This window comes from Emys orbicularis, chromosome 15 (assembly GCF_028017835.1).
Source record: "Emys orbicularis isolate rEmyOrb1 chromosome 15, rEmyOrb1.hap1, whole genome shotgun sequence".
Taxonomy (NCBI): Eukaryota; Metazoa; Chordata; order Testudines; family Emydidae; genus Emys; species Emys orbicularis.
Genome location: NC_088697.1, coordinates 10,354,753 through 10,378,587, shown reverse-complemented (window position 1 = coordinate 10,378,587; position 23,835 = coordinate 10,354,753). Strand labels below are relative to the sequence as shown.

General features: G+C 56.8%; 1 protein-coding gene and 1 pseudogene across 1 annotated transcript; both read left to right on the top strand.

Moving 5' to 3' along the window:
- The window catches only part of LOC135889358 (zinc finger protein 850-like), a 473,854-nt pseudogene that overhangs the window by 215,215 nt on the left and 234,804 nt on the right, over positions 1–23,835 (top strand).
- On the top strand, positions 16–19,220 carry FIS1 (fission, mitochondrial 1). Its single transcript, XM_065417268.1, is given in 7 exon segments — positions 16–90; positions 8,443–8,610; positions 16,945–16,977; positions 16,979–17,078; positions 17,363–17,439; positions 18,159–18,264; positions 18,609–19,220. Coding segments are annotated over 7 exon segments (627 nt in total). The 5' UTR covers positions 16–45; the 3' UTR covers positions 18,707–19,220.

Sequence of the window (23,835 nt, the reverse complement as noted above, 5' to 3'; positions counted from 1 at the left end):
CGCAGGTTTAGTTCCGGGGCGGTGGCTTCCGGGGGTGGGGACGCGATGGAGTCGGTGCTGAGCGAAGTGGTGGCGGTGGAGGATCTGCTGGTGAGAGGCCCCGCCCCTATCGCCCCTCCCGGGTCCTCCCATCGCCCCCCTCCCCGGGCCCCGCCCCCCATCGCCCCCCCGACACCTCCCTCCCCCGGGCCCCGCCCCCCATCGCCCCCCCGGCATCCTCCTCCCTGGGCCCCGCCCTTACCGCTCCCTGGGCCCTGCCCCCCCCGGCATCCCCCTCCCCGGGTCCCGCCCCCCGGCATCCTCCTAACCGGGGCCCTGCCCCCAGACCACCCCATTGCTCCCCTGACATCCCCGCAACTGGGGTCCTGCCCCCCATCGCCCCCTCCCCGGACCCTGCCCCCAGCATCCCCCTAACCTGGGCCCCGCCCCCCAGACTCCCCAGCATCGCCCTCACCCGGTCCCCGCCCCCTCACCATACCCCTAATCAGGGCCCTGCCCCCAGAGCCCCCCATCGTCCCCCCACCATCCCCCTAACCAGGGCCCTGCCCCCTAGGGTCCCCTAGCCTGGGTCCTCCTGCCCTGAATCCCTAGGATAGGCCCCGCCCCTGACACTCTCCCCCTCCCCCCCCCGGTTTGGGCCCCGCCCCCCAGGAGTCCCTCTGCTCCCCTGTCTCTCCTTAACCTGCCCCTGGAGCTTGACCTGCCCCTCCCGAGGCCTAGTCCCTGCCCCCACTGGGATCTCCCACCCAGGGGCCTCCTGCCCTGAGCCCCCTACCCAGGCACTGAGCCCCCCCTCCCCAGGCTGTGCCCTTGGGTACCCCCCCCGGGACTCCTCTCCCTGAGCCCCCCCCCACCGGTCTTCTAGGGCAGCGGTTCTCAAACTGTGGGTTGGGACCCCAAAGTGGGTCGCGACCCCCTTAGAATGGGGTCACCAGGCTGGGTTAGACTTGCTGGGGCCCAGGCGGGCCGAAGCCCGAGGGCTTCAGGACTCGGTTTGCAGGCCCCCTGCCCAGAGCGGTGGGGTTTGGGCTTTGCAGTGGGACTCGGGCGGGCTCAGGCTTCGGCCCCGCCCTCCTGGGGTCGGGAAGTAATTTTTGTTGTCGGAAGGGAATCGCTGTGCAAGGAAGTTTGAGAACCGCTGCTCTAGGGCCCTGAACCTTCAACACAGTCCCACTCCCAGTATACCCTATCCAGGGGCCCCTGTCCCTGGGATCCTCCACCCTGAACCCTCAATCCAGGCCCCGAATCCCCCACCCAAAGGTCCCTCCTCTTCAGCCCCCCAGGAGCATCTTTACCCAGGACTTCCCCTCCCCGCCCCCCAGGCCCTCCCTGTCCAGCCCAACCCCCTGGATTCCCCTACCCAGGGTCCCCTCTGCCCGAGCCTCCCCCTGAACCTTCAATTCACGCTCCCCTCCCCTTGAGCCTACTCCATGGTCCTGCTCACTGAATCCCCCCATAGCCCCTCCCCTACAGCTCTCCCTGCCTTCTCCCTCCCAGAGCCTGCCCCCTCCCTTCTGAGGCATCTGCTCCCCCAGGTCCCACTGACAGTTGGATCTGCCCCCCATATCCCTGCCCTGAGTCTCTCCCCGCTGACTTCCCCTGCCCCGCCCTGGGGCTTTCCTTGGGGCCTCTCCTCCCTGAGACCATCCCCAGCTCCCCTTGAATAACCGGTCCCATTCACCTTCTGGCCCCAGTGAACCCCCCACCCCCCTCAATTCTCTCTGCACTGATGGAGCAGGTGCCTGTGTGTTTGGATGTCTCTGGTTTTCTCTCCTGCGTGCGTGATGGTTCGGGCTCCTGGGGTGGAGGGGGCACAATGTTCTTCCTTAGATGCTGTGACCCCCCGCCCCTCCCATGACCCCCCTGCAAGCCAGGTGCCTCCAAGAGTGTGTGTGGGGGGGAAGGGTTGGCTGGGGATCATGCCCCCATGTTGGGATGCGGTAAGCTGTGCAAAGGTTCTGCCCTTGTACTTGTGTGGAGAGGCCGTGGGGAGCGCGTGGCAGCAGGGAGGGCCGCACTGGGGTGGGGATCAGGAAACCCGAGTCCTATGAAGAGCTCTGGGGCTTTGCGTTCTCTTCCTGAGCCGTCGGCGCGAGCGACATGGAAGGGGCCCCAGGGCTTGGCTGCCATGGGGTGAAATGGACAGCCTTAACCCCCTCCCCCAAAAAAGTGGGCACCAGTGTTTTCAATTAGGCTGATTTAACAATTGGAACAAACTTGTATATTCAGCCCCAGACTGGCTGCCTTTCTGGAAGAGATCCAGTGATTGAACATCAGAACAGCCACACTGGGTCAGACCAAAGGTCCATCTTGCCCAGTGTCCTGTCTTCCGACAGTGGCCAATGCCAGGTGCCCCAGAGGGAATGAACAGATCAGGGAATCATCAAGTGATCCATCCACCCCCCGCCCATTCCCAGCTTCTGGCAGTCGGAGCTTGGGGACACCCATAGCATGGGGTTGCCTCTCTGACCATCTTGGCTAGTAGCCACTGATGGACCTGTCCTCCAGGAACTTATCTAGTTCTTTTTGCGAACCCAATTATAATTTTGGCCTTAGGCAAGCAAGACTCAGTTTCTCTCCGTCTCTAGGGACCATGCCAGCAAAGTTGCTGCGCTGTTGAAAATGAGGATTATTGGGGTTTTCTATTAGATCTGGAGTTATTCCTGGTTGGTCTAGATGACACAGGCTCTTTCCATCTAGTTTAGGGGTTTGTTCTGCTGACCATCACTGTAGCTAGCGTCTGGGCATTGGCCAAGACCCTAGAGGACTTTGGTAGCGCGTCTGGTGCTTTCTTCCTTTTTGGGATCAAAACTCTGGTTAGAGGAGGCTCTTTGGTTGTGGGATTTTTAAATACTATTGGCGGGGGGTAGTTCCTCTGTTTCAGGGATGGTTGTTAATTTTGGGGGAGGGTTTGTTTGTTTTGCTTGACGGGGAGTTAATTGAGTAGAAAGAAATGCCAAGCGTCATTCTTTTGGCTGAGAGTCATTTTTCAAGAGGTAGGGCTTGCTGTTTTTCCTAAAGGCTATCAGACTCTGAACTCTCCTGATTTCTGCAGGAAGATTGTTCTGTAGCCGGATCCCCTCTCTAGAGAAGGCTTCGTCCCCAGCTCTCGTGTGGTTCCCTCTAGGGCTTTGGGGTCATGTCAAAGGCCTTAGGCTGGCGTTGGTAGCTGACTGGGACCCAGTGGGAAGAATTGAGCGTAGATCCGAAGGGACCATAGGTCATCTAGTCCAGTGTTCCTCAACAACCCGTCTGTGGACCCACACTGGTCCCCGAGGTTTCCCTGATACAGTTTGGGAAGGCAGCAAGCTATCAAAAAGGTTGAGAGACACTGCTCTAGTCTGACCTCCTGTCTATCACAGGCTGGCAATTTTCACCCAGTTGCTCCTGGGTTGAGCCTGAGAACTTGTGCATGACTAAAGCATATTCCAGAAAGTCTGGTTTGGAAGATGTCAAGGGATGGAGAATCGACTGCTTTCTTGTGGGAGTTTGTTCTGGTTGCGTGAGGTTGCCAGCCATGAGCAGGCCACGTGCAAGACTCAGAAACTGTTTGAACGAGAGCGGACACTTCCGAAAAACATCCCACTTGGATTTCAAAATCGCCAGCGATGGAGAATCCACCACAGCTGTTGGGAAGTGGTTCCGGTTGTTCGTTGAAAAAATGTGTGCTTTATTTCTAGTCTGAATTCATCATAAGAACAGCCACACTGGGTCAGACCAAGGGTCCATCCAGCCCAGTATCCTGTCTTCCGACAGTGGCCAATGCCAGGTGCCCCAGAGGGAATGAACAGAACAGGTAATCATCAAGTGATCATCCCCTATCGCCCATTCCCAACTGTCGGATCTTGTTAGACCTTTGTCTGCTGGGCTGAAGAGCTCATTATTGGACTTGTTCCCATGTAAGTACCTATAGATGGGAAGCGAGCAGACTGGAAAGAAGGTGTGAATTTTTACCAGCAGTGGGAAATTCATCACTGGGAAAAGTTCCCAAGGGCCATGGTGGATTCTTAAATCAAGGTGACATCCCGTCTCTAGTTCAGCTTGGAATTAATTCAGGGCATCCGATGCCCTTAGACTCTCTGAAGAAGAGTCATCTGTTATCAAATTTCTGTTCCCACGTAGGTAGTTATAGATCAAGTCACCCGTTAGCCTTCTCTTTGAGCTGCTGGAGGCATGCTTCTTCTAACCCTTTAGTCTTTCTCATGGCTGTTCTTTGAACCCCCTCCAATTTATCCCCGTCCTTCTGGAATGGAGGACCCTGGAACTGGATTCAGGATTCCAGAAATGGTTGCACCAGTGCCAAATATGAGGGAATCATAGACTGGTAGGACTGGAAGGGACCTCGAGAGGTCATCTAGTCCTGTCCCCTGCACTCGTGGCAAGACTAAGTATTATCTAGACCATCATTGACAGGTGTTTGTCCAGCCTGCTCTTAAAAATCCCCAATCCTCCACAACCTCCCTGGGCAATTTATTCCAGTGCTTAAGCACTCTGACAGTTAGGAAGTTTTTCCTAATGTCCAACCTAAACCTCCCTTGCTGCAATTTAAGCCCATTGCCTCTTGACCTGTCCTTAGGGGTCAAGGAGAACCATTCTTCTTCCTCTTCCTTGTAACAACCTTTTATGTATTCTGTGATCATGTCCCCTCTGTCTTCTCTTCTCTAAACAAATGCAATTTTTTCAACCTTCCCTCACAGGTCATGTTTTCTAGCCCTTTCATCATTTTTGTTGCTCTTCTCTGGACTTTCTCCAAGTTGCCCCCATCTTTCCTGAAATGTGGTGCCCAGAACTGGACGCAGTTCTCCAGTTGAGGCCTAACCCGTGCAGAATATCGCTTCCCTTGCGGCTGCGACGGTGCAGCGTGCTTGACGCCGCCGAGTGAAATGGGTGGAGACCAGTTGGCGTCGGCGACACGTTGCGAGAATCACGGCTGTTTCTCGCGGCCGTGTGGCGGGGCGGGAGAGCAGGTTCAGAGGTCTTGGGCCCTTCTGGATTAGCGGTGTAAGCCCCATGCACCGGTCATCAGACCTCTCACCTCCCTCTCTCGAGAGGTCTAATGACCTGTCTCATGGGCTGACGGGAGGAGGAAGCATACGCCGAGCTTCCGGCACCGACGCCTTCAAGGAGCCGTTCCCTGAGCATCAGGATGCCCCAGTCTGGGAAGGCGCCTTGAGGGGCTGTGTGCCTCACCCTCTTGACTGTATTGATCCTCCCTGTGAGGCAGGGCAGTGCTGTAGAGATGGGGAAACTGAGGCATGGTGCTTCACTGTGCAGTTATCTGTGTGCATTGGGATTAGCTGTGGAGCATTGGCAGAGCTTTTGGGACCTGTGATCCCAGAGCCAGCGCAGCGTTGCCCGAAACCTTATTTCAAACCCCATTAGCGGACTTAACCGTTCTTCCCTTTGCCCGTTACACCGTGCAGCCCGGGGGCTGGCGCGCGCCTGGGAAGGCGAGTGAAGCTGCTGTCCATGCCGAGGGACTCTGGGGTAAACAATCAAAAGAAGCAAAGGGCTCATTGTTCGGGGGCTGGTAGCGGGTTACGGGCTCTGAGCCAATGGCTTTGTCTAGTCTAGAAAGCGTTCGGGGGGCCGGGGGGAATTCTGCTGGCAAAGCCGATGCGCCGCCTGTTGCAGTGGCACAAACGGGGGTGTGATACGGAGGGTTGTGGTGCTCATAAGACACCCAACTTTACTCCTCCGTGAGCTCCGGGCTCTATCCCTCCGTGAGCTCAGGGTATAACCCCCGTTCCCTGTGGACTCAGAGGTCTGCGGGGTCTTTTACCAGTGCAAGAAACGTACACAGGAATATCTTTAACCTCTGTTTATTAACAGTCCCCGAAACCGAATACACCCACTAAGCATACACTGCTGAGCTTTTTCTGCTGGCCGGTCAGGGTCAGGTCATCCGGGGACTCCAGCTTCTGCGCGGCGTGATTGGTAGGGTGCTGAGGTCTGACAGCTCGGATCTTAGGGCTGTGTCCTGGAGTTGGTTCCCAAGAGCTGCCTTTTGGACCCCAGTTTATATAGTGAAATTTGAGTCTTGCTTAGCTGTGTCTTAACCCAGGGTTTCTCAAACTGGGGTCCGTGAGGGTACTCCTGGGGGTCCGCGGGTCATGTCCGGGGCTGCTGGCCCCGCTGATTAACTCCTCCCCGTCCCTCCCAGTGTCTCCTGCACGCCGCGGAACAGCTGTTCGCTCGGGGCAGGGGGGCGGGAAAGGTCAGGGGTGGGGTGGGGCATTGGGGAAGGGGGTGGAGTGAGGGCAGGGCCAGGGGCTGAGCAAGAGGCTTGGGGGTCCAACAAAAATTAAGTCAAAATGGGGGTCCTCAGATTGGTTAAGGCACAGGTTCTCAAATTTTAGCAATCATTTGACTAAAATATTACTAAACAATTCTCTAACCAAACTTAACCTATTGTCAAACAATTCTTTTAACCACTCACAGCCCACCACCTTAACTGATTTACACTTAACTAATTTTGCTATGTAACGGACAGAAACAATCAAAGAACCAGACAGAAACCAGACAGGTGAACAATAGAGACGTGGGGACCATAAAGGGCAAAACAATAAAGACGTCTAGATTTCACAATCCCAACGTGTCGATAAGTGACTGCTTGCCAGACAGAATGCTATGAAACGAGGTTTTCTTTAAACCTCTTAAGATCTATTTCTTTCTTCGGTGGTGGTGGGTACTACACCTCTACCCCTATATAATGCTGTCCTCGGGAGCCAAAAAATCTTACCGCGTTATAGGTGAAACCGCGTTATATCGAACTTGCTTTGATCCGCCGGAGTGTGCAGCCCCGCCCCCCCCGGAGCACTGCTGTACCGCGTTATATCAGAATTCGTGTTCTATCGGGTCGCGTTGTATCAGGGTAGAGGTGTACTAAGCCAGCAGCAGCATTCCTCCCAGCCTGATATTTCATTGTTTTAATGTAATTGAGATGGAATGGGAGGATGTGAGTTTTTGCTTTTTCTCTCGTGGCTTTTGCTGTCCTAATATGGTTTGCAGAAAAAGGCCTTACACTGGAACAAGTCTGAGCTCCTAAAGCACTAGGACAGTCTTACCAGGGACTGTCCCCTTGGGCACCCAGGCAAGCCGGACTCTGTGGTAGATGGTCATTTTCTGCCCAAAAGCACAAGGATGTTCAGGATACAAAGGACCAGTCACTTACCCCAGGTCAATTACATTCAGATCTCAAACCCAAGACAACGCTTGTAGCCAATCCTAGAACAAACTAACTAAAAGTATTTTTTAACTGGGACAAAGAAACGAGTTATTTACAAGGTTAAAGCAGGTCACACACACACACAAATGAGGTACGATCTTAAGTTCAAAACATTCTAGAAGTTTCTGTAATAAGCAAGTTATTAGGTCCTTCGGGGCCAACCCTAGGAATCGCTGCCCTTCAGCGTCCTGACAGCATAAAGCAGCGTTTCTCAAACTGGGGGTCCTGAGGCTATTGGAGGGGGGTCATGCGATCACCGAAAATATTGCTGGGGGGGGGGGGGGGAGGGGGGAATAAAAATCAATGATTTAAAACAAAAAATTTTTTTATTTAAATCAGATTTTTTTGATAATGCTTTTTTGGGTGGAAAAAACCTATCTAAAGATAGTTTTAATTAAGATACATTATAGCTCAAAGATCTCTCATTATGGAATAAGGATGATAAATTCTAATTCTATAGTATGAGACAATATATTCATGTAACGTTTAAGAAAAGTTTTGTAAATGAGTTCCAATAGTTCATGGATTAGGGACCCAATCTTATGGGGTTCCAGGGGCTTCTGTATAGATTATTGAGGTTAATCTTTCTTTCTACCCACTGGGGCTCAGTCTAGAAGATACCATCAGAGATGGTTAATTTTGCAGTTCTCAAACTGTGGATTTGTGTCTCCAGAGATAACATGCTTAACAGCAAAAATGTTTTTAAATAAATAACTAATGTATAGAGGTGAGAAATAACAGACCTCAACCCTATTGTCCCTCTGCAAATTTGTGTACACAGTCAATCCCTTACCTCTCTCTAAAAGTGCAAAGTTTCAAAAATAGAAGATTGTTAGGGGCGGAATAGATCTGGACAAGGAGAAGAAGTCTGGAGATAAATGTGAGAAGGGAGGGACAGACAGTAGAAACAAAAGTGAAACTGTTTGAGCAGCATATTCCAGAAGTCTCAAGGTCTTTCTGACTGTAGCCTTCATTGATTTGAGATCTACCATACCGTTCTCTCACTAGAAGGGAAAACCTATGATGGCAGGAGGCTTCATCTAGCTCTGAGTTGTGACGAATAGGTATTAAGGTTATAACAACCAACAAGAATGCACTTTTTATGTAGAAAACCATGATTAAATCGTGTCTTCCTGACTAGTGATTTAAATCAATGTGATTTAAATCAAATCCACCCTGTTTGAGGTATAAAGGTACTAATTTCTCTTTAACAGGCATTTTTTCCCCCTTACCTGAGCATTCACGCTGTGATGGGACTCGGGGTTGTGCATGTCTCGTCTTCACGGGTGTGGGGGAAGCCACCAGCCGAGTCGCCCGTCCGCCATGGCTTGTCTGACGCCTGCAGCCCCTCTTTGGTTGGGGAGAAGATGGCACCTCTTGTGGTAAACTAGCATTTCACACCCGGTAATGCGTCTCCCCGACTGTGTGGCTTTACGGTCTTAGCCAACATTTTTATAGTCACAGGGCAAACATTTAAATGCTGCCTTATGCCACGGGGGCAGATCTGGTAAGCAGGATCAATACACGCAGCATCCTACAAGCCGTCTGCAAAGTCTAAAGACGTTCTTATCCCTCTAATACCTGTTTTGAGAACACTAACCCACAGTGGAGCCGGACTGGTTTCCAGCTCTGCATTTGTCGGGTTCAGCGAGGCCTAGGGGCCTTGGCATGAGCTGGCACCTGGTCTGCCAGCGTCACAGTGACTCTTGGCTGGGAAAAATCCACCCCCTTGGGAGTAGCCGGGCCCACCCAACCCTCAGTGTAGACAGCGCTAGGCTGATGGAAGCATTCTTCCGTCGGCCTGGCCACCGTCTCTCGGGAAGGTGGATTACCCGAGTTTTAAGTGCAGGCGTATCCTTGTTTGCAGCACTCCGTCGGCTGAGGTGGGCGGCGAATGCCCAGACTGCGCTTTTCGAGCTTTTCACGGTGCCTTTGTCCTGTTTCCAGAAGGGCCAACCCTGCCTTCTCGTTATGGGACAGGCCAAGGCTGATCGTCTATCTCTTCATGACTCTAAATGCCTCGGTCGGGTCCTGGTTCTCCTAGCATCAGGATCATTAGTTTGGCAGGAAAAGACACCGGAAGGAACCAAGAATATCGGCCATCCTTACAGGGTCTTGGGAAGCAGGGACTCTGCAAAGGGCATGGGGATCGTGGTGGATCATCAGTTGGAGATGAGCTCCCCGTGCGACGCCCTGGCCAAAAGGGTGAATGTGATCCCAGGTTGCGTAAATGGGGGAATCTCACGTCGGAGCAGGGAGGTGGGTTGGCCATGGTGCCACCGCCGTGGGACTCCTGCGTCCGGTTCTGGGGCCCGCAGTTCCAGAAGGAGGTTGATCGGTTGGGGAGGGGCCGGAGGAGCTCCTCGGGAAGGGTGGAGGGATCGGAGAACCAGCCTGAGAGCGGGAGACTCCAGGCGATCAACCCAAGGAGCTGAGGGGTGACTTGATTCCAGTTTAGGTGAGCTTGATAGCAGGCTCTTCGATCTAGCAGGCAAAGGGCCACTGAGATCCAGTGAAACTCCAGAAAGAGCGACTAGAAATCCAGTGCCCAAGGCCATGGAGGATTCCCCGTGTTTAAGGCACGGCTGGATGGCTTCCTGAAAGAGCGGATCTGGTTCATTTGGGACACAGGAGGGCAGCCAGGGCTGTGATCAGTGGGCGCTGCTCCTCTGAATCCATGCAGTGCCATCGCTTTGCCGAATTTCTGTTCTCCGTGCGGGTACCTGCCCCTGCGAACGGCCAGCAGGGGGCCCCAGAGGCCCTTGCCAGGAGCGTGGCCGGGAAAGGACGGACCGTGCCAGGGAATTCCAGTCCCTGCTCGTGCCGTGAAAGCCTCCGGTTCCATCGTCACGCGAGCGTTTGAAAGCTGCTTCTCCTCTGCAGCCTTCCTTGATCCCCGCTCGTCCCTCGTTTCTTCTTGGGCCAACGTGGTCCTTTAGCTTCAGTGGCTTTTCCCTCCCGGGGGTCCCCCCTCCCCAATGTATGTAGACCACATCCAGCACGCGGGCCCGTCCTGCCCAGCCTTTGCGCTCCCGGCCGGGGAGGCTCGCCCCCGGCCCCTCCCCTGCTGCCCCCTATGCTCTGAGCGGCATGGTAAGGGGGCAGGGAGTGGGGGGGGTTGGATAAAGAGCAGGGGGTCCCGGGGGTCAGTCAGGGAGCAGGGGGCGGTTGGATGGGGTGGAGGTTCTGGGAGCAGTCAGGTGATAGGGAACAGGGGGGGGTTGGATAGGGGGTGGGAGTCCCGGGGGGCCTGTCAGGGGGTGAGGGTATGGATAGGGGATGAGGGGGATTGGATGGGGGTGAGGTCCCAGGAGAGGGCAGTCGGGGGACAAAGAGTGGGGGGGGGGGGTTGGCTAGGGGGTGGGAGTTTTGGGGGCCCTGTCAAGGGGTGGGGGTGTGGATAGGGGTCACGGGACAGCGGGTGGGGTTGAATGGGGTGGAGGTTCTGCGGGGGGGGGCGGTCAGGGGATGGGGAACAGGGGGGTTGGATAGGCATGGGAGTCCCGGGGGGGGGGCTGTCAGGGGGCGGGGGTGTGGATAGGGGTCAGGGCAGTCAGGGGACAGGGAGCGGGGGGGGTGGGGTTGGATAGGGGACGGGGTCCTGGGAGGGGGTAGTCAGGGGACAGGGAGCGGGGGGGTGGGGTTGGATAGGGGACGGGGTCCTGGGAGGGGGTAGTCAGGGGACAAGGAGCAGAGGGGGTTGGCTGGGTCGGGGGTTTTGAGGGGGGCAGTCAGGGAGCGGGAAGGGGTGGATGGGGGCGGGGGCCAGGCTGTTTGGGGGGGGGCACAGCTTTCCCTACCCGGCCCTCCATACCGTTTCGCAACCCCGCTGTGGCCCTGGGGCCAAAAAGTTTGCCCACCCCGATGTAGACGGAGAAACCAGCCTTCCTCTCAAGCTGCGTTTTGCACAATGGCACACAGCTCCCCTCCACCCCGCTCTGGGCTGCCCTCTAGTCCCCAGCCCATTATGGTTTAACCCCTGGGAACGAGGCTGTAACGAACCCTTCATGTCCTCTGAGCTCACCCACACGGCCCCTTGCTGTTGGGACTGGGGCTTGGAGACTGGCAAGGGACCGTTACATCGTCTGGTTGGACCTTCCCGGGCCCACTTCCCCCGGATGGAGCCCGGTAACCGGCTTCTCTCCCAGAAAGCCGAGAGACGGCGAATCTGCCACGGCGCTTGCTTAGTCCCCGACTTTGTGGGACCGGTTGGTTTAAAATAATCCCCTGGGGCTTTGCAAAGGTCAGGATTCTTCTCTCCGTTTTCCAGCCGGGGGAAAACTGAGGCGCAGAAGGGGGGAAGCGGTCCCCCAACACAGCTGGGAATAGATCCCAGGTGTCCGGCCGTCCCGGGGCTCCAGGCCGCCCGCCTGGGAGAATGGCGGGTGGCCAGCAGAGAGAGCCGCCAGCGGGCGACCTGGCAGAGCTCGCGGCGTTAGCCTTGGTTGGAATTTCCCAGCTCCCGCGCGGTTGTGTTGCAACCCTGGGGGTGTTGAAACAGTCATCCGGGTTTAATTTCCTCCATGGAGGGGGGTGGGGGGGGGGAAGCCTACAATGAAAAGAGCATTTCTCAGTCGTTGTCTGACTTCCTTGACTGGCTGGGCCCCGCCTCTCCGCTCTGTTTATCAAACGCAGCTTTAGGGCCGGGGTGTGTGTGTGTGTGGGTCAGGCCTGGCTCGCCTGACGTGCGCACGTGGCGCGTTCAAATCTGCCAGATCTCACTTGTCAATAGCGCGATGCGTGATCATAAAGACGGCCTTCCAGATACGGACCCGGCGCTGCCTCCGCCAGTCACGCTGAGGGTGGGGAACGGGGAAGCCCGAGGGGGGGGAAATCCCCTATTAATCTCCATTGGGCAGAAGACTGTAGGGTTAATTGTTTATCTGCCGATCGCTTTAGCGGCTGGGATGGGAAGAGGGCGCGGGGGGCAGAGAAGTGAAGACGGGGAGATTTTATAGATGTCATAGAGGTACTGCAAGGGCCTGTTAGAGCATCTAGACCAGGGATAGGCAACCTATGGCACGCGTGCCGAAGGCGGCACGCGAACTGATTTTCAGTGGCACTCACATTGTCTGGGTCCTGGCCACCAGTCCAGGGGGCTCTGCATTTTAATTTAATTTTAAATGAAGCTTCTTAAACATTTTTAAAACCTTGTTTATTTTACATACAACAATAGTTTAGTTATATATTATAGACTTCTAGAAAGAGACCTTCTAAAAACGTTAAAATGTATGATTGGCACGCAAAACCTTAAATCAGAGTGAATAAATGAAGACTCGGCACACCACTTCTGAAAGGTTGCCGACCCCGATCTAGACTGACCTCCTGGGTAGCCCAGGCCAGACCAAACATTTCAGTCCTCAAGAGACTCAATTGTTCCGTGCGTGGGAGAGACCGGGACAGGGAATTGGCAAGGCAAGACATGCCTGGGAGATCCCGCAGGCGGCTCGCCCTCCTCGCCACAGAGGAAGGCAAAAAAACCCAACCCCAACGTCCCTGCCGATCTGGGGGAAATTCCCTCCTGAGCTGGTGATCGGCTGGGCCCCAAACTTATGAGCAAGAACCAGGCCGCTAGAAAGAGGCTTTGCTGTCCCGTCTTGTGCAGTGTCCCATCTCCAGTCGTGGATGATTCAGAGGAAGGCAACCCCAACCCCTACAGAATCCAGCCGGCTGGTTGTGCATGGGAGAGGGAAGTCCTTCCTGGCCCCTGCGGGTGACCCCCTGAAGCATGAGATTGGATTAATACGGAGCTGCAAGGACAGTGCTGGCAATCCTTCTCCCCCGTGGCCCGTGAAGGAAGGGGAGTCCCAAGGCCTGAAGTGACTGTCTAGCCCGTGCGGAAGTGGATTTGCAGACGGGCAGGTTCTAGCCCTTGAGTTCTGCAGAGGCCCCGGTCTTGGGGCCCGTGTCCCTGAAGCGTTAGCCCAGGGGATCGGTGCCACGGGGCGAGCGGCCGCACTCGACTTACCGGGCCCGCTCTGGGGCTGTGCCACCCCATGTCTGTTGCTAGGACTTCGAGGGGCATATCCCGTGGTTCTTTTTACCAAGGTGAGCTTAGACATTCCCTGATTTCTTCCCTGGGAATTGTGGGAAGGTGTCGGAGGACTATCTGCTAACGCTGCAGTGAAGTGTCCCGTTGGCCATGGCGGGGGCTGGCTATGGATCGAGGGGGCTATGGATCGAGGGGGCTACAGACCTCAAGGATCTCCGAGCTCCCTGTATTCATAGATCCCAAGGCCCGAATGCCCCCAGATAACCACCCGTCTAACGCCGGCCATACCGCTGCCCTGAATTCCTGCTCGAACTAGAGCGGATCCAAGGAAAAAGCAGCCCATCCGGATGGAAAACCTGGCCGGCGATGGGGAAATTCCACCACAGTGGTTAATTCCCCTCACTGGGAAAAATTCGCACCCTGTTTCCAGTCTGAATTTGTCCAGGTTTGATCATTCTCACGGCTCTTCTCCGACCCCTGTCCTAGCCCATCCCTGACAGGTGTTTGTCTAAACCTCCAGTGACAGGGGATTCCCTGGTTAGTTTCTTAAAATTTGGCCACATCTTTGTAGTAGCCTTTTTTTTTTTTTTCATGCCGCTGAGCTCCCAGCCTGCCAGGTCCTCCCAGTCTCGCCTCCTGCGTTGTCCTGCTTTTTCTTTCCGATTGGGGAAAATAGCAAAAAAATCAGTCTCGGGAAGATTGAGCAGCAGGCTGGTGATTCAATGGTAAAGCCCGTTGCTGTGGGCCAAAGGAGAGCGTATGGGTCTGTCATTCTTTTTCAGTGGCACCGATATCGCTGAATACTCTCGTGCCTGATGGGTAGACGAGATTAAATAAAGGTATAATGTCAAGATCAAATATTTGTTCCCAGAATTTGACCTTTTGCTTCACTTATCCATCCCCACCCAGATTTGCGTGGTTGAGCCGGTGGCATTTTCTTTGAGTCTCTCTGTCATATTGAGCTCAGTCGACCTTACTCAATACATCTGGCACCTTGTTCTTCCCCAAACAATGCCGAAGGAGGAACTGCTCGGAACGGGACGTGCCGCCTGTTAATTTTCGATGACAGGCCGTCTCAATGGCTTCTGTTCGTATGTAAATACGGACCTTGGTTGGCTTTGGCCCGAATATCGGGCCGGTCAGCAAATCAAACGCATGTTCCTGAGTTTAGGACGGACCTGTTGAACAACTCCCCTGGTTTGCAAACATTTTAGGCATCATTCCAGCACAGTTCGTAATGCTTAATACCATCACGCAAGGGTGTTAATGGTCAGCAAATGATTAGTGTGGGGAGGGTTTCAAAGGCTCCTTCACCAGGTGTGTTTTGAGTGATGATTATAGAATCGTAGGACTGGGAGGGACCTCGAGAGGTCATCTAGTCCTGTCCCCTGCGCTCAAGGCAGGGCTAAGTACTATCTAGACCATCCTTGACAGGTGTTTGTCTAACCTGCTCTTAAAAATCTCCAATGATGGAGATTCCACAACCTCCCTGGGCAATTTATTCCAGTGCTTAACCACTCTCACAGTTAGGAAGTTTTTCCTAATGTCCCACCTAAACCTCCCTTTCTGCAATTTAAGCCCATTGCTTCTTGTCCTGTCCTCAGAGGTTAAGAAGAACAATTTTTCTCCCTCCTCCTTGTAACAACCTTTTATGTACTTGAAAACTGTTTTGTCCCCTCTCAGGCTTCTCTTCTCCAGACTAAACAAACCACAATTTTTTCAATCTTTCTTTCATAGGTCATGTTTTCTAGACCTTGAATCAGTTTTGTTGCTCTTCTTTGGACCTTCTCCAAGTTGTCCACATTTCCTGAAATGTGGCGCCCAGACTGGACACACTGCTCCACTTGAGGCCTAATCAGCGTGAAGTAGAGCGGAAGAATTACTGCTTGTCTTGCTTACAACACTCCTGCTAATACAGCCCAGAATGATGTTTCCCTTTTTTTTGCAACAGTGTTACACTGTTGACTCATTGAGTTTGTGATCCACTGTGACCCCCAGATCCCTTTCCGCAGTACTCCTTCCTAGGCAGTCATTTCCCATGTTGTATGTGTGCAACTGATGGTTGCTTCCTCAGTGGACTACTTTGCATTTGTCCTTATTGAATTTCATCCTATTGACTTCAGACTGTTTCTCCACTTTGTCCAGATCATTTTGAATTTTAATCCTCTCCTCCAAAGCACTTGCAACCCCTCCCAGCTTGGTAGCACGCAGGGTGTGAATACCGGGCATTTAACCTGCAGCCGGGCCCGCGAGAGACACAGGAGCGCTTGAAGGCCAGCGGGAGGGAAGTGTGGGAGAAAACCGAAGGGGGTGGTGGAGGCTGGTACCCTGGGCCGAGCGGGGGTGGGGGTGGCCTAGCTGCCTGGGCTGCTCCAAAGCCAGAAGCTCGAGGCTCTGCCGCGCCCGGTGCAGTAGCTGAATGTGTGGTTTGGCTCGGGTGAAATGTGACATCAGAGACCTGGAATTGGAGGGAGCTTGTTCCTCTTGGAGCCCAGCCCAGGCCCAGGCTCCGGGGCAGAAATGCTCCCGACTTGGGATCTGTGGTGCTCCTTTCCCAGCCTGGAACCACCAGGGTTCGGCCCCCGGCTCAGGGAGGGGAGTGGGGTGTAGTGGTTAGAACAGGGGGGGGCTGGGAGCCAGGACTCCTGGGTTCTATTCCACTGGCAGGGTGCTGAGTCTAGGGCATACCACGGCCAGCCACAAACTGACCCTGTCCCCTGGCTCTGAATGGTTAACCTCAGGGCTAGGGGGGCCTTGGGCCAGCAGGGGGGGAAGGACACCTGGCCCCATGGGACAGAGCCAGCCCCATCCTGCTGCCGGAACGGCCCTGCTGGGAAAGTGCCGAGTCCCAGGGCAAGGGGCACTTTGTGCCGGGTGCGGTTAAAGGAGGCGCCAGTGGTCAAGGCAGAGCAGACTAGGGGCTTGCGCAGGGGCCCTGGGGAGCCAGGACTTCTGGGTTCTCTCCCCAGCTAGACTCCACTCCCCTCCCAGAGCCAGGGAGAGAACCCAGGAGTCCTGGCTCCCAGCACCCCTGCTCTAACCACTAGGCCCTACTCCCCTTCCAGAGCCTGGGAGAGAACCCAGGAGTTCTGGCTCCCAGCACCCCCTGCTCTAACCCACCAGCCCCCACTCCCCTCCCAGAGCCGGGGAGAGAACCCAGGAGTCCTGGCTCCCAGACCCCCCGGCTCTAACCACCAGCCCCCACTCCCTTCCCAGAGCTGGGGAGAGAACCCAGGAGTCCTGAAACTGAGCGGGGGGAAGTCTGTCTGTCTGTCTGTCCCTCCTCTCCCCTCCCCTCCCCTATGTGCGCCTGGGGGTGGGTATGGAGGCTGAGGGGTGACAGGCCCTGCCCTGCCATCTTACCCCCACCCTGGCCCTGTGTCCCCCCCCAAGCTGGGGCCCGGCGGGCGGAGGTTCCTGTTGCTGCCCGCGGTCCCTGGCCCCGTGTGTCCCCCCCCAAGCCGGCTCCTGGCGGGCGGAGGTTCCTGGCGCTGCCCGCGGTCCCTGGCCCCGTGTGTCCCCCCAAGCTGGGGCCCGGCGGGCGGAGGTTCCTGGCGCTGCCCGCGGTCCCTGGCCCCGTGTGTCCCCCCAAGCTGGGGCCTGGCGGGCGGGGGTTCCTGGCGCTGCCCGCGGTCCCTGGCCCCGTGTGTCCCCCCCAAGCTGGGGCCCGGCGGGCGGGGGTTCCTGGCGCTGCCCGCGGTCTCACCCCGCCGTTTCCCCGCAGCGGTTCGAGAAGAAGTACAAGGCGGAGCTGAGCGGGGGGCACGGTCTCCAAGGGGACGCAGTTCGAATACGCCTGGTGCCTGGTGCGCAGCAAATACACCGACGACATCAAAAAGGGCATCGTGCTGCTGGAGGGTGAGTGACGCCCTGCGCCCCGCTCCCGGCTGGGGTCCCCCCCGGCTCCATCCGGCTCTGCCCGGCCAGTCCCACTGAGCCAGACACCCGGCAAAGGCATGCCCGCACCTCTGGGAACCGTGCCGCCGGGCAGGGTGGTCCCGGGGTTAGCGCAGGGTAGACTGGCCAGGGCACCGCCCTGGAGGCCCCCCCTTGGGTCTGTCTGCCTGGTTCTGCCCTGAATTGGGGGGAGGGGGAGCTGGAGCCAGAGCCCCCGGTCACCCCGTCTCCACTCTACCCTCTAGAGCTGGTGCCCAAAGGCTGCAAGGAAGAACAACGCGACTACGTCTTCTACCTGGCCGTGGCCAATTACCGGCTGAAGGTGTGTGTGTGTGTATGTGTGGGGGGAGGGGGCATGGCTGCCCCTCAGGTCCCAAGGTCCTGGGGTGGCTTGGGGAGCTGTCTGGGGGCGGCGGCCTCAGGGTGCTGGGTCTTGGGGAGCTGTGCCTAGGGGCTGGGCGCTGGATGGGACAGGCTCGAGGGGCGCAGGGAGTGGGTTATATGGACTCGGGGACCCTCAAAGATCAGGGACAGGCTGGGGGGGGGCGAGGGCCAGCTAGCCCTGGCCCGTGCCCCGCTTTCCCCCCTCCGCATCCGCGGAGGGATGCAGGGAGCAGACTGGGGGCTGACCCACAGCAGAAAGGAAGCAGGTTAACTTTCCTGGCCCAGGTACCGGTGGGGGAACGTCCCTGCCTGATCGCAGGGTGGCTCAGCGGGACTCCATAAACCCGTTGCTGGGCGGGGCCCTGTGCTGGCGGGGTTTTATGGACTCTACCGCCGCAGCTCATAAACCCCGAGGCGCTGATAGGCGAGGGAAGGGCTGGGCCCCGGGGGGAGAGGATCGAGGAAAGATGGGGTGGGGCGTGTATGGGGTGGTGGGCTCGGAGCAGGGAGCGGACGATGCTCAAAGCTGATCAGTGGGAGGAGGGTAACGGGGTGGGAGGAGACAGGGAGGGGGTTGTGCCATGGGAGGGATTGAGGGGCTGTTGGGTGGGGGGCCGGGGAGGGTACCGTGGGTGCTGACCACCCCCTGTCCCGTAGGAGTACGAGCAGGCCCTGAAGTACATCCGGGGGCTGCTGAAGACTGAGCCCAAGAACACGCAGGCACTGGAGCTGAAAAAGCTCATCGACAAGGCCATGCAGAAAGGTCAGCCCCCCCCCCACGGTCCCCCCAATCCCGTCCTCGCCTCGCCCTAGGGAGGACGGGATCGGCCAGCCCCTCTTCCCGCCCTGACCCCAAAATCCAGGCTGTGGGTCTCCCTCTCGGCCCTGCCCACGCTTCTTCCAGCCGGACCCCAGTGCGTCCCTGCATCCCAGCATGCATTGCCCCACCGGCCTTAGGCATGATGGGCGAGCCGGCTGGATTTTCCCAGCATGCCCCGGGGTGAGGATGGACCTGCCAGATTGGGGGGGGGGGGGGGGAGAGAGGTGGGCAGGGCATTGCGTGCGGAGGCCCTTCCCCCGCGGCTAAGCCCTGTGTTTTCTCCGCAGACGGCCTGGTCGGCATGGCGATCGTCGGCGGCATGGCCCTGGGCGTGGCCGGCCTGGCTGGTCTCATCGGATTGGCCATCTCCAAGTCAAAATCGTAACCCTCCGGTGCATCCCGCCCTTGCCCCTGTTCTCCCTCCCGCCAGGCCTGGGAGCCCACGCGCTAACTCCACTCAGAGTCACTAATCGTCCCCCTCCCTGCCCTGGGACCCCCCCCACGCTCTCGGGTGGCTAATCAGTGCAATAGGGGTTCGGACACATGGGAAGAAGGGTTGGGGGGGGGGGGGGGCGATCGGCCGGCTTCCCCTTTCCCAGGCAGCAGCGGGAGATGGCTGGGGAGCCTGGAGCGGAGACGTCTCCAGCCGCGCACGGGAGCGGGCGGTGGTTCTCCTGCAGGGGGCCGGGGCAGGGTCTGAAGTCCGGCCACCAGTCTCCTCCGTTTCGGGCCCCGCTGTGCCAGGATTCCCCCGCCCCGCGCCCCTGCGGGCTGGGCGGGAACAGAGGGGCCGTCCCGGCTGCAGGCTTTGCCGGCTGGGCCCCAGGGCAGATCTTCCTTTCCTGTCCCTGCTCTAACCGCTGCCTTCGCACTGTAAATAAAGGTTGGTTTTGATTTGACCCGTAGGGGGATCTCGGCTTTAACCCCTCCCGGCTGGCTCAGCGCGAGCGGGTGTGGGGGGCACACGGGTGCGGGGGAATTGCTGGCTCGGAGAGAGGGCACCATCTCCCCACAGGTAGGGGATGGGAGCTAGAGTCGATGGAGTCATCAGAGCCCCACAGCTGCCCCTCTCAGGCTGCAGGCAGGAGGCCACGGGCGATGGGTCCTTTCCGCCCATCCCCTCCAGCCAGCCCTTCTCGCCTGCCAAAGCTCATTTCCCGGCTAATAAATGTCTTGGGGCGATAAGCGGCTCTCCTTGAACCCCGGACTCTGGCCGGGAGCAGTAAAAGCACGGGCACGGCCCATGGCAATACAGCCGATTGCAGCGTAAACAGCTGGGCCCCTTCACACGGCAGGCAGGTCTCTCACGCAGGCCCTGCCGGCCGGGCGATTGCATTTTTGTTCTTGCCGCTACTCCGGCTGCTAATGCTGGGGAGGGGGGAGCAGGCAGCCGCCCTATGTGGCAGATTGTTTGGGGCCAGCCTTTGCTAGTCAGCAGGATGTTCGCCTGGAGGGCTCTGGCTTTGTCCCAGAAAGCGGGTGGGGGCCTTTGACTGTGCTCTTTTTCCCCCCCCCCCCTCCCCCCACGGGTCCAGTGGCCGACCGTCTCCTCAGCTGTGAAGTCAGCGGGATTGAGTTCTGATTTCTCCTCCTTGAGATAACAACCTTCTACTGCTGCCAGCTCCTGGAGCTGGTCCCTGGAGCGCAGGGGAGAGCAGGCTGGGGTGAGGTCTAGAGTTCAAACCCTGCTGCTGATGTGTCAGGCGGAGGTGGTTAGTTTCAGCCCTTGGAATTTATTCCCCCCTTGTAAGAAATTCCAGGCAAAAAACTCCGTTAAAAAAGATGGGAAAGTTGCAAAGCCAAGCGGCCGCGAGCCAGAAAAAGCCCTTTTTACAGTCTCCTCACCCCCAATGCATCCGGGGCCCCCGGGAAGGTTGTACCTTTAGGAACCACCAATGGGGCTCGAGCCTGGGAAGCGGCGACTCTGAAATGGATCGTGGGGTCATGGTGGATAAGCAGCTGGCCAGGAGCTCCCAGAGCAACACTAAATCGATCCTTGGCTGCGTAGACAGGGGGATCTCTGGTAGGAGGAGAGAGGTGACTCTGCCTCTGGATTTAGCCCTGGGGCACCCACTGCATCCGGTTGCGGCCGCCCGAGTTGCAGATGGCCGTTGATCAGTTGCAGAGGGGTCAGAGAAATGCTACTAGAAACCGTGCCTGAGAGGGGGATCCAGTCACCCCTTTGCCTCCTCTTTAAGCTCAACAGAGCGAGCGTTTTCAGTCTCTCAGTTCCTCCGCGGGAACCAGAGATTTGATAACCGAGGGCTCTTCTACCCGGCAGACCAAACTTCCTGGCTGGAAGTTGAAGCTAGATAAATTCAGACGGGGAAAGTAGTTGCGGATTTTTGCAAAGCACGTTGAGCTCTCTGGCTGGATAAGACCCGTGGGCTATCGGAGTCAAATCGTTGTCACCTTTAGCCATCGTTTGGGGCCTGGGTGGGATCCTGTCTCCCGGTTTGGAAATAGCGGGCTAGCCTGGTTGGGAGAGTGGGCTAGAAACGGTTCCCTGCTCTGGGGGAAGGGGGGCTCTGAGCTCCGTGTGGCGACTTACTTTCCCAGGGGATGAGGGACGGGCTCGAGACTCTGGTTTGTAAGAGGGGAGATGCCTGTCTGTGCCCAGCAGTTTAACTGGAAGACAGGAGGCGGGTGGCCGGGGTGGAAGAGGCGAGCAGGCCGGGCCAAAGCATGAGCTAAAATGCTCGGGAATATCCCGTCTTTCAAATGTCTCCAAGAGCTCCCGGGGCTGGCTGCTTCTCTCCAGGTTTCCCCGTCGCTCGGGGTCTTCAGATCTGGGGGGGGGGAAGAGGGGGGCAGACATGCCAAGCCGGGGGGTATAGGGTGAATTACACCACGTGGCGTGCAGGAGTCCAGCTAGATGGTCTCCTGGCCTAACATACGTCTGGCTCTGTATAACACACAAGGGTCTGTGCCGGTGTGAATCTCCCTCACGCGTCTCTCCGTGCGCAAGCAGAGTCTGGCCCTTTGCTGGATCGAAGCCCTGTAGATCCTGTCCTCTAGTGGTGGCTTTGGCTCACGGTCAGTCATGGGAGCAGGAAACTCATGAATCTCCAGCCGCTGTCCTAATTTCAGCCTCTTGGCCCATCCTCTCCCCTCTGGGCGTTGGCCGCCGGCCGTAATTCATGTGTTGTGCCCCGGCGTGGCCGGCTCGACCTCCACTTGCCTCTGCTGACCTGCTCTGAACTTGTGCTTCTTGGGTGGTGTCCTTTGGATGACTCATAAGAGCTACTCGACGTGGGTATTTTCCCCCAAACTAAAACAAAAATGCCCAACTTTGGGGGGCTCCCAGAAAGTGGGTGCAAAGTGGCTGTTTCACGTGTTCTGTGGAAATTGGATGGAAACTCCTAAAAACTGGATTTGGGTGGAGGGGGCTTAAAAATTCTGATTTTTTTTTTCATCAAAACCCCAATTTTTCATTTGGGGCTGGGGCATATGAGTCCTGCCACCTCTGAAATGTTGGAGCCGAGGGGCCCAGAGCTGATGGCTGGATCCTAGCTGGCCAGTTCTGGCTTCTCCTGGCTCCGAGACACGGGCTCGCCGGCCTCTCTAGCAATCCTGTTGAGTTGCAGACCCGACCCCTTCCTTGTCTCCGCTCCAAGAGCAAATGGAGTTGAGATGCGCAGGCAGGTAACGGCCGCCCCCCCCCCCCCCCCATCAGTGTTTGAATATCTGTCTAATGCCGGTTTTTGACACGGTGTGATCACCGAAAGGGAGGCTTGTACTTGTCTCGGAAAAGTCTCCTTATTTTTCCAGCGCCCCGCACCCACACGTCATAAACTTGGACGTATTTTTACATCGCGCAGTAAGAATGAATGGGTCGTTTTTTAAAAAAAAAATCAGCTTGATTTGCAGCAATACGTAAAACTGACACGGCTGCTTTCCCCGAAGTGTTTGGGGGCGAAAATCATGCCGATTTTTGGGCGTTCCTGGGCTTGTAAACAAACCCTGGCATTTACTAGCTCGCTGCCTCGAGGGGGTGAAATCCTCAGCTGCTCCCTTTCCCCTGGGCTCCGTGTCAGCTGGATCCAATTGATTGGTACCACTTGCCTCTTCCAAGTATTTCCTTATCTGCTTTTTATCTCTAGCTACTTTTTACGAGCTCCCTCCTGTAAACATGCGGGCTTTTAAAGAGACAGCGCTCTCGGCCTCCTCCCCCCATCCTCTCGGGCCCGAAACGCCCCGTACGCGGTGCCTTGGAGGCATCTCAACGCTGCCGCGAAGGAGACGTGGGTCTACGCACCTAAATACCTTTGAGGAACGTGGCCAGGAGGTCCTATTGATTCCAGCCTGCAGGCCCCAGCGCTGCCTTGGGTTCATTCCTCCTTGAACTGCAGTCGATCTCTTCGAGCAACTATCCAGCCTTGATTTTAAAATTTCCACTCTTGGAGCATCCTTAAGTTCATAGATTTGTAGATCCCCTGGCCGGCAGGGACCGTGGCGATCACCTGGTCTGATCTCCTGTAGAACGTCCCCCCCAGCTACTTCCCAGAGCCGATCTTTTAGAAGCATGTCCAGTCTTGATTTAAAAATGATCGGCGATGGAGAATCCATCAGTGTCCTTGGTAAATCGTTCCTGTGGTTAATTACCCTCACCGTTAAAAATCCCATGCCTTGTTTCCATTCCGAGTTTGTCTCACTTCAACCTCCAGCTGTTGTTAGACTTTTCTTGGCTGGTCCAAAGAGCCCATTATTAAACGGTTGTTCCTGGTGTAGCTTCTTGTAGACGGATCAAGTCCCCCCCCTTAACCGTCTCCTTGATCACGCTCCTTGAGTTTCTCATGCCAAGGCAGGTTTTCAAATCCTTCTCACGGCTCTTCTCTGACCCTTCTCCAATTTATCCACTTCCTCCTCGAATTGTGGGCACCAGAACCGGACCCACGATCCCAGCAGGGCCAAATCCAGAGGTAAAATCACCTCTCTGCTCCTACTCAAGATCCGCCCCCGTTTACGCGTCCCTGGATCGCATTAGCCCTTTCTGGCCGCAGCATCGTCTGGGGACCTCGGTGAGGTGCATGTGCCGTGAAGTGGTGGAGATGCCGATTTCCTGGGCTGTAGCCGAGAAAGGCAGAAACTGAACCCATGGCTGTGAGATCAGAGTCCCCATTTTGCTGGGTTCTGAGCCTGGGGGACCCCCCCCCTTTTGGGCCGGGCACTGCACAGACCCTGGTTTGCTTGTGCCGATGAGCGGTTTCCCAGCGTGAGGCCATGGGCACCCCAAACCTGGTGCCTGGCGGGGTTTGCTCCTGGATGACCATGTAAGCAAAGCATGGGCAAAGGGGCCTCCTCGGTGTGCCCGGTGGCACCCCCCAAATGCCCAAACTATCTGGGGCAGGCAAGAGACAACTGCCCGTGGGCCGTGTCCGATCATACAGCACCAGTTCCTCTTCGCTGCTGCCCCTGCCCCACTGGCGGGCCTGCCCTATATCGGATAACAAACCAGGCTCTGTATTTAATACAACCTGGCACCAGCCAGGACCCTCGCTGATCCTCGGATCT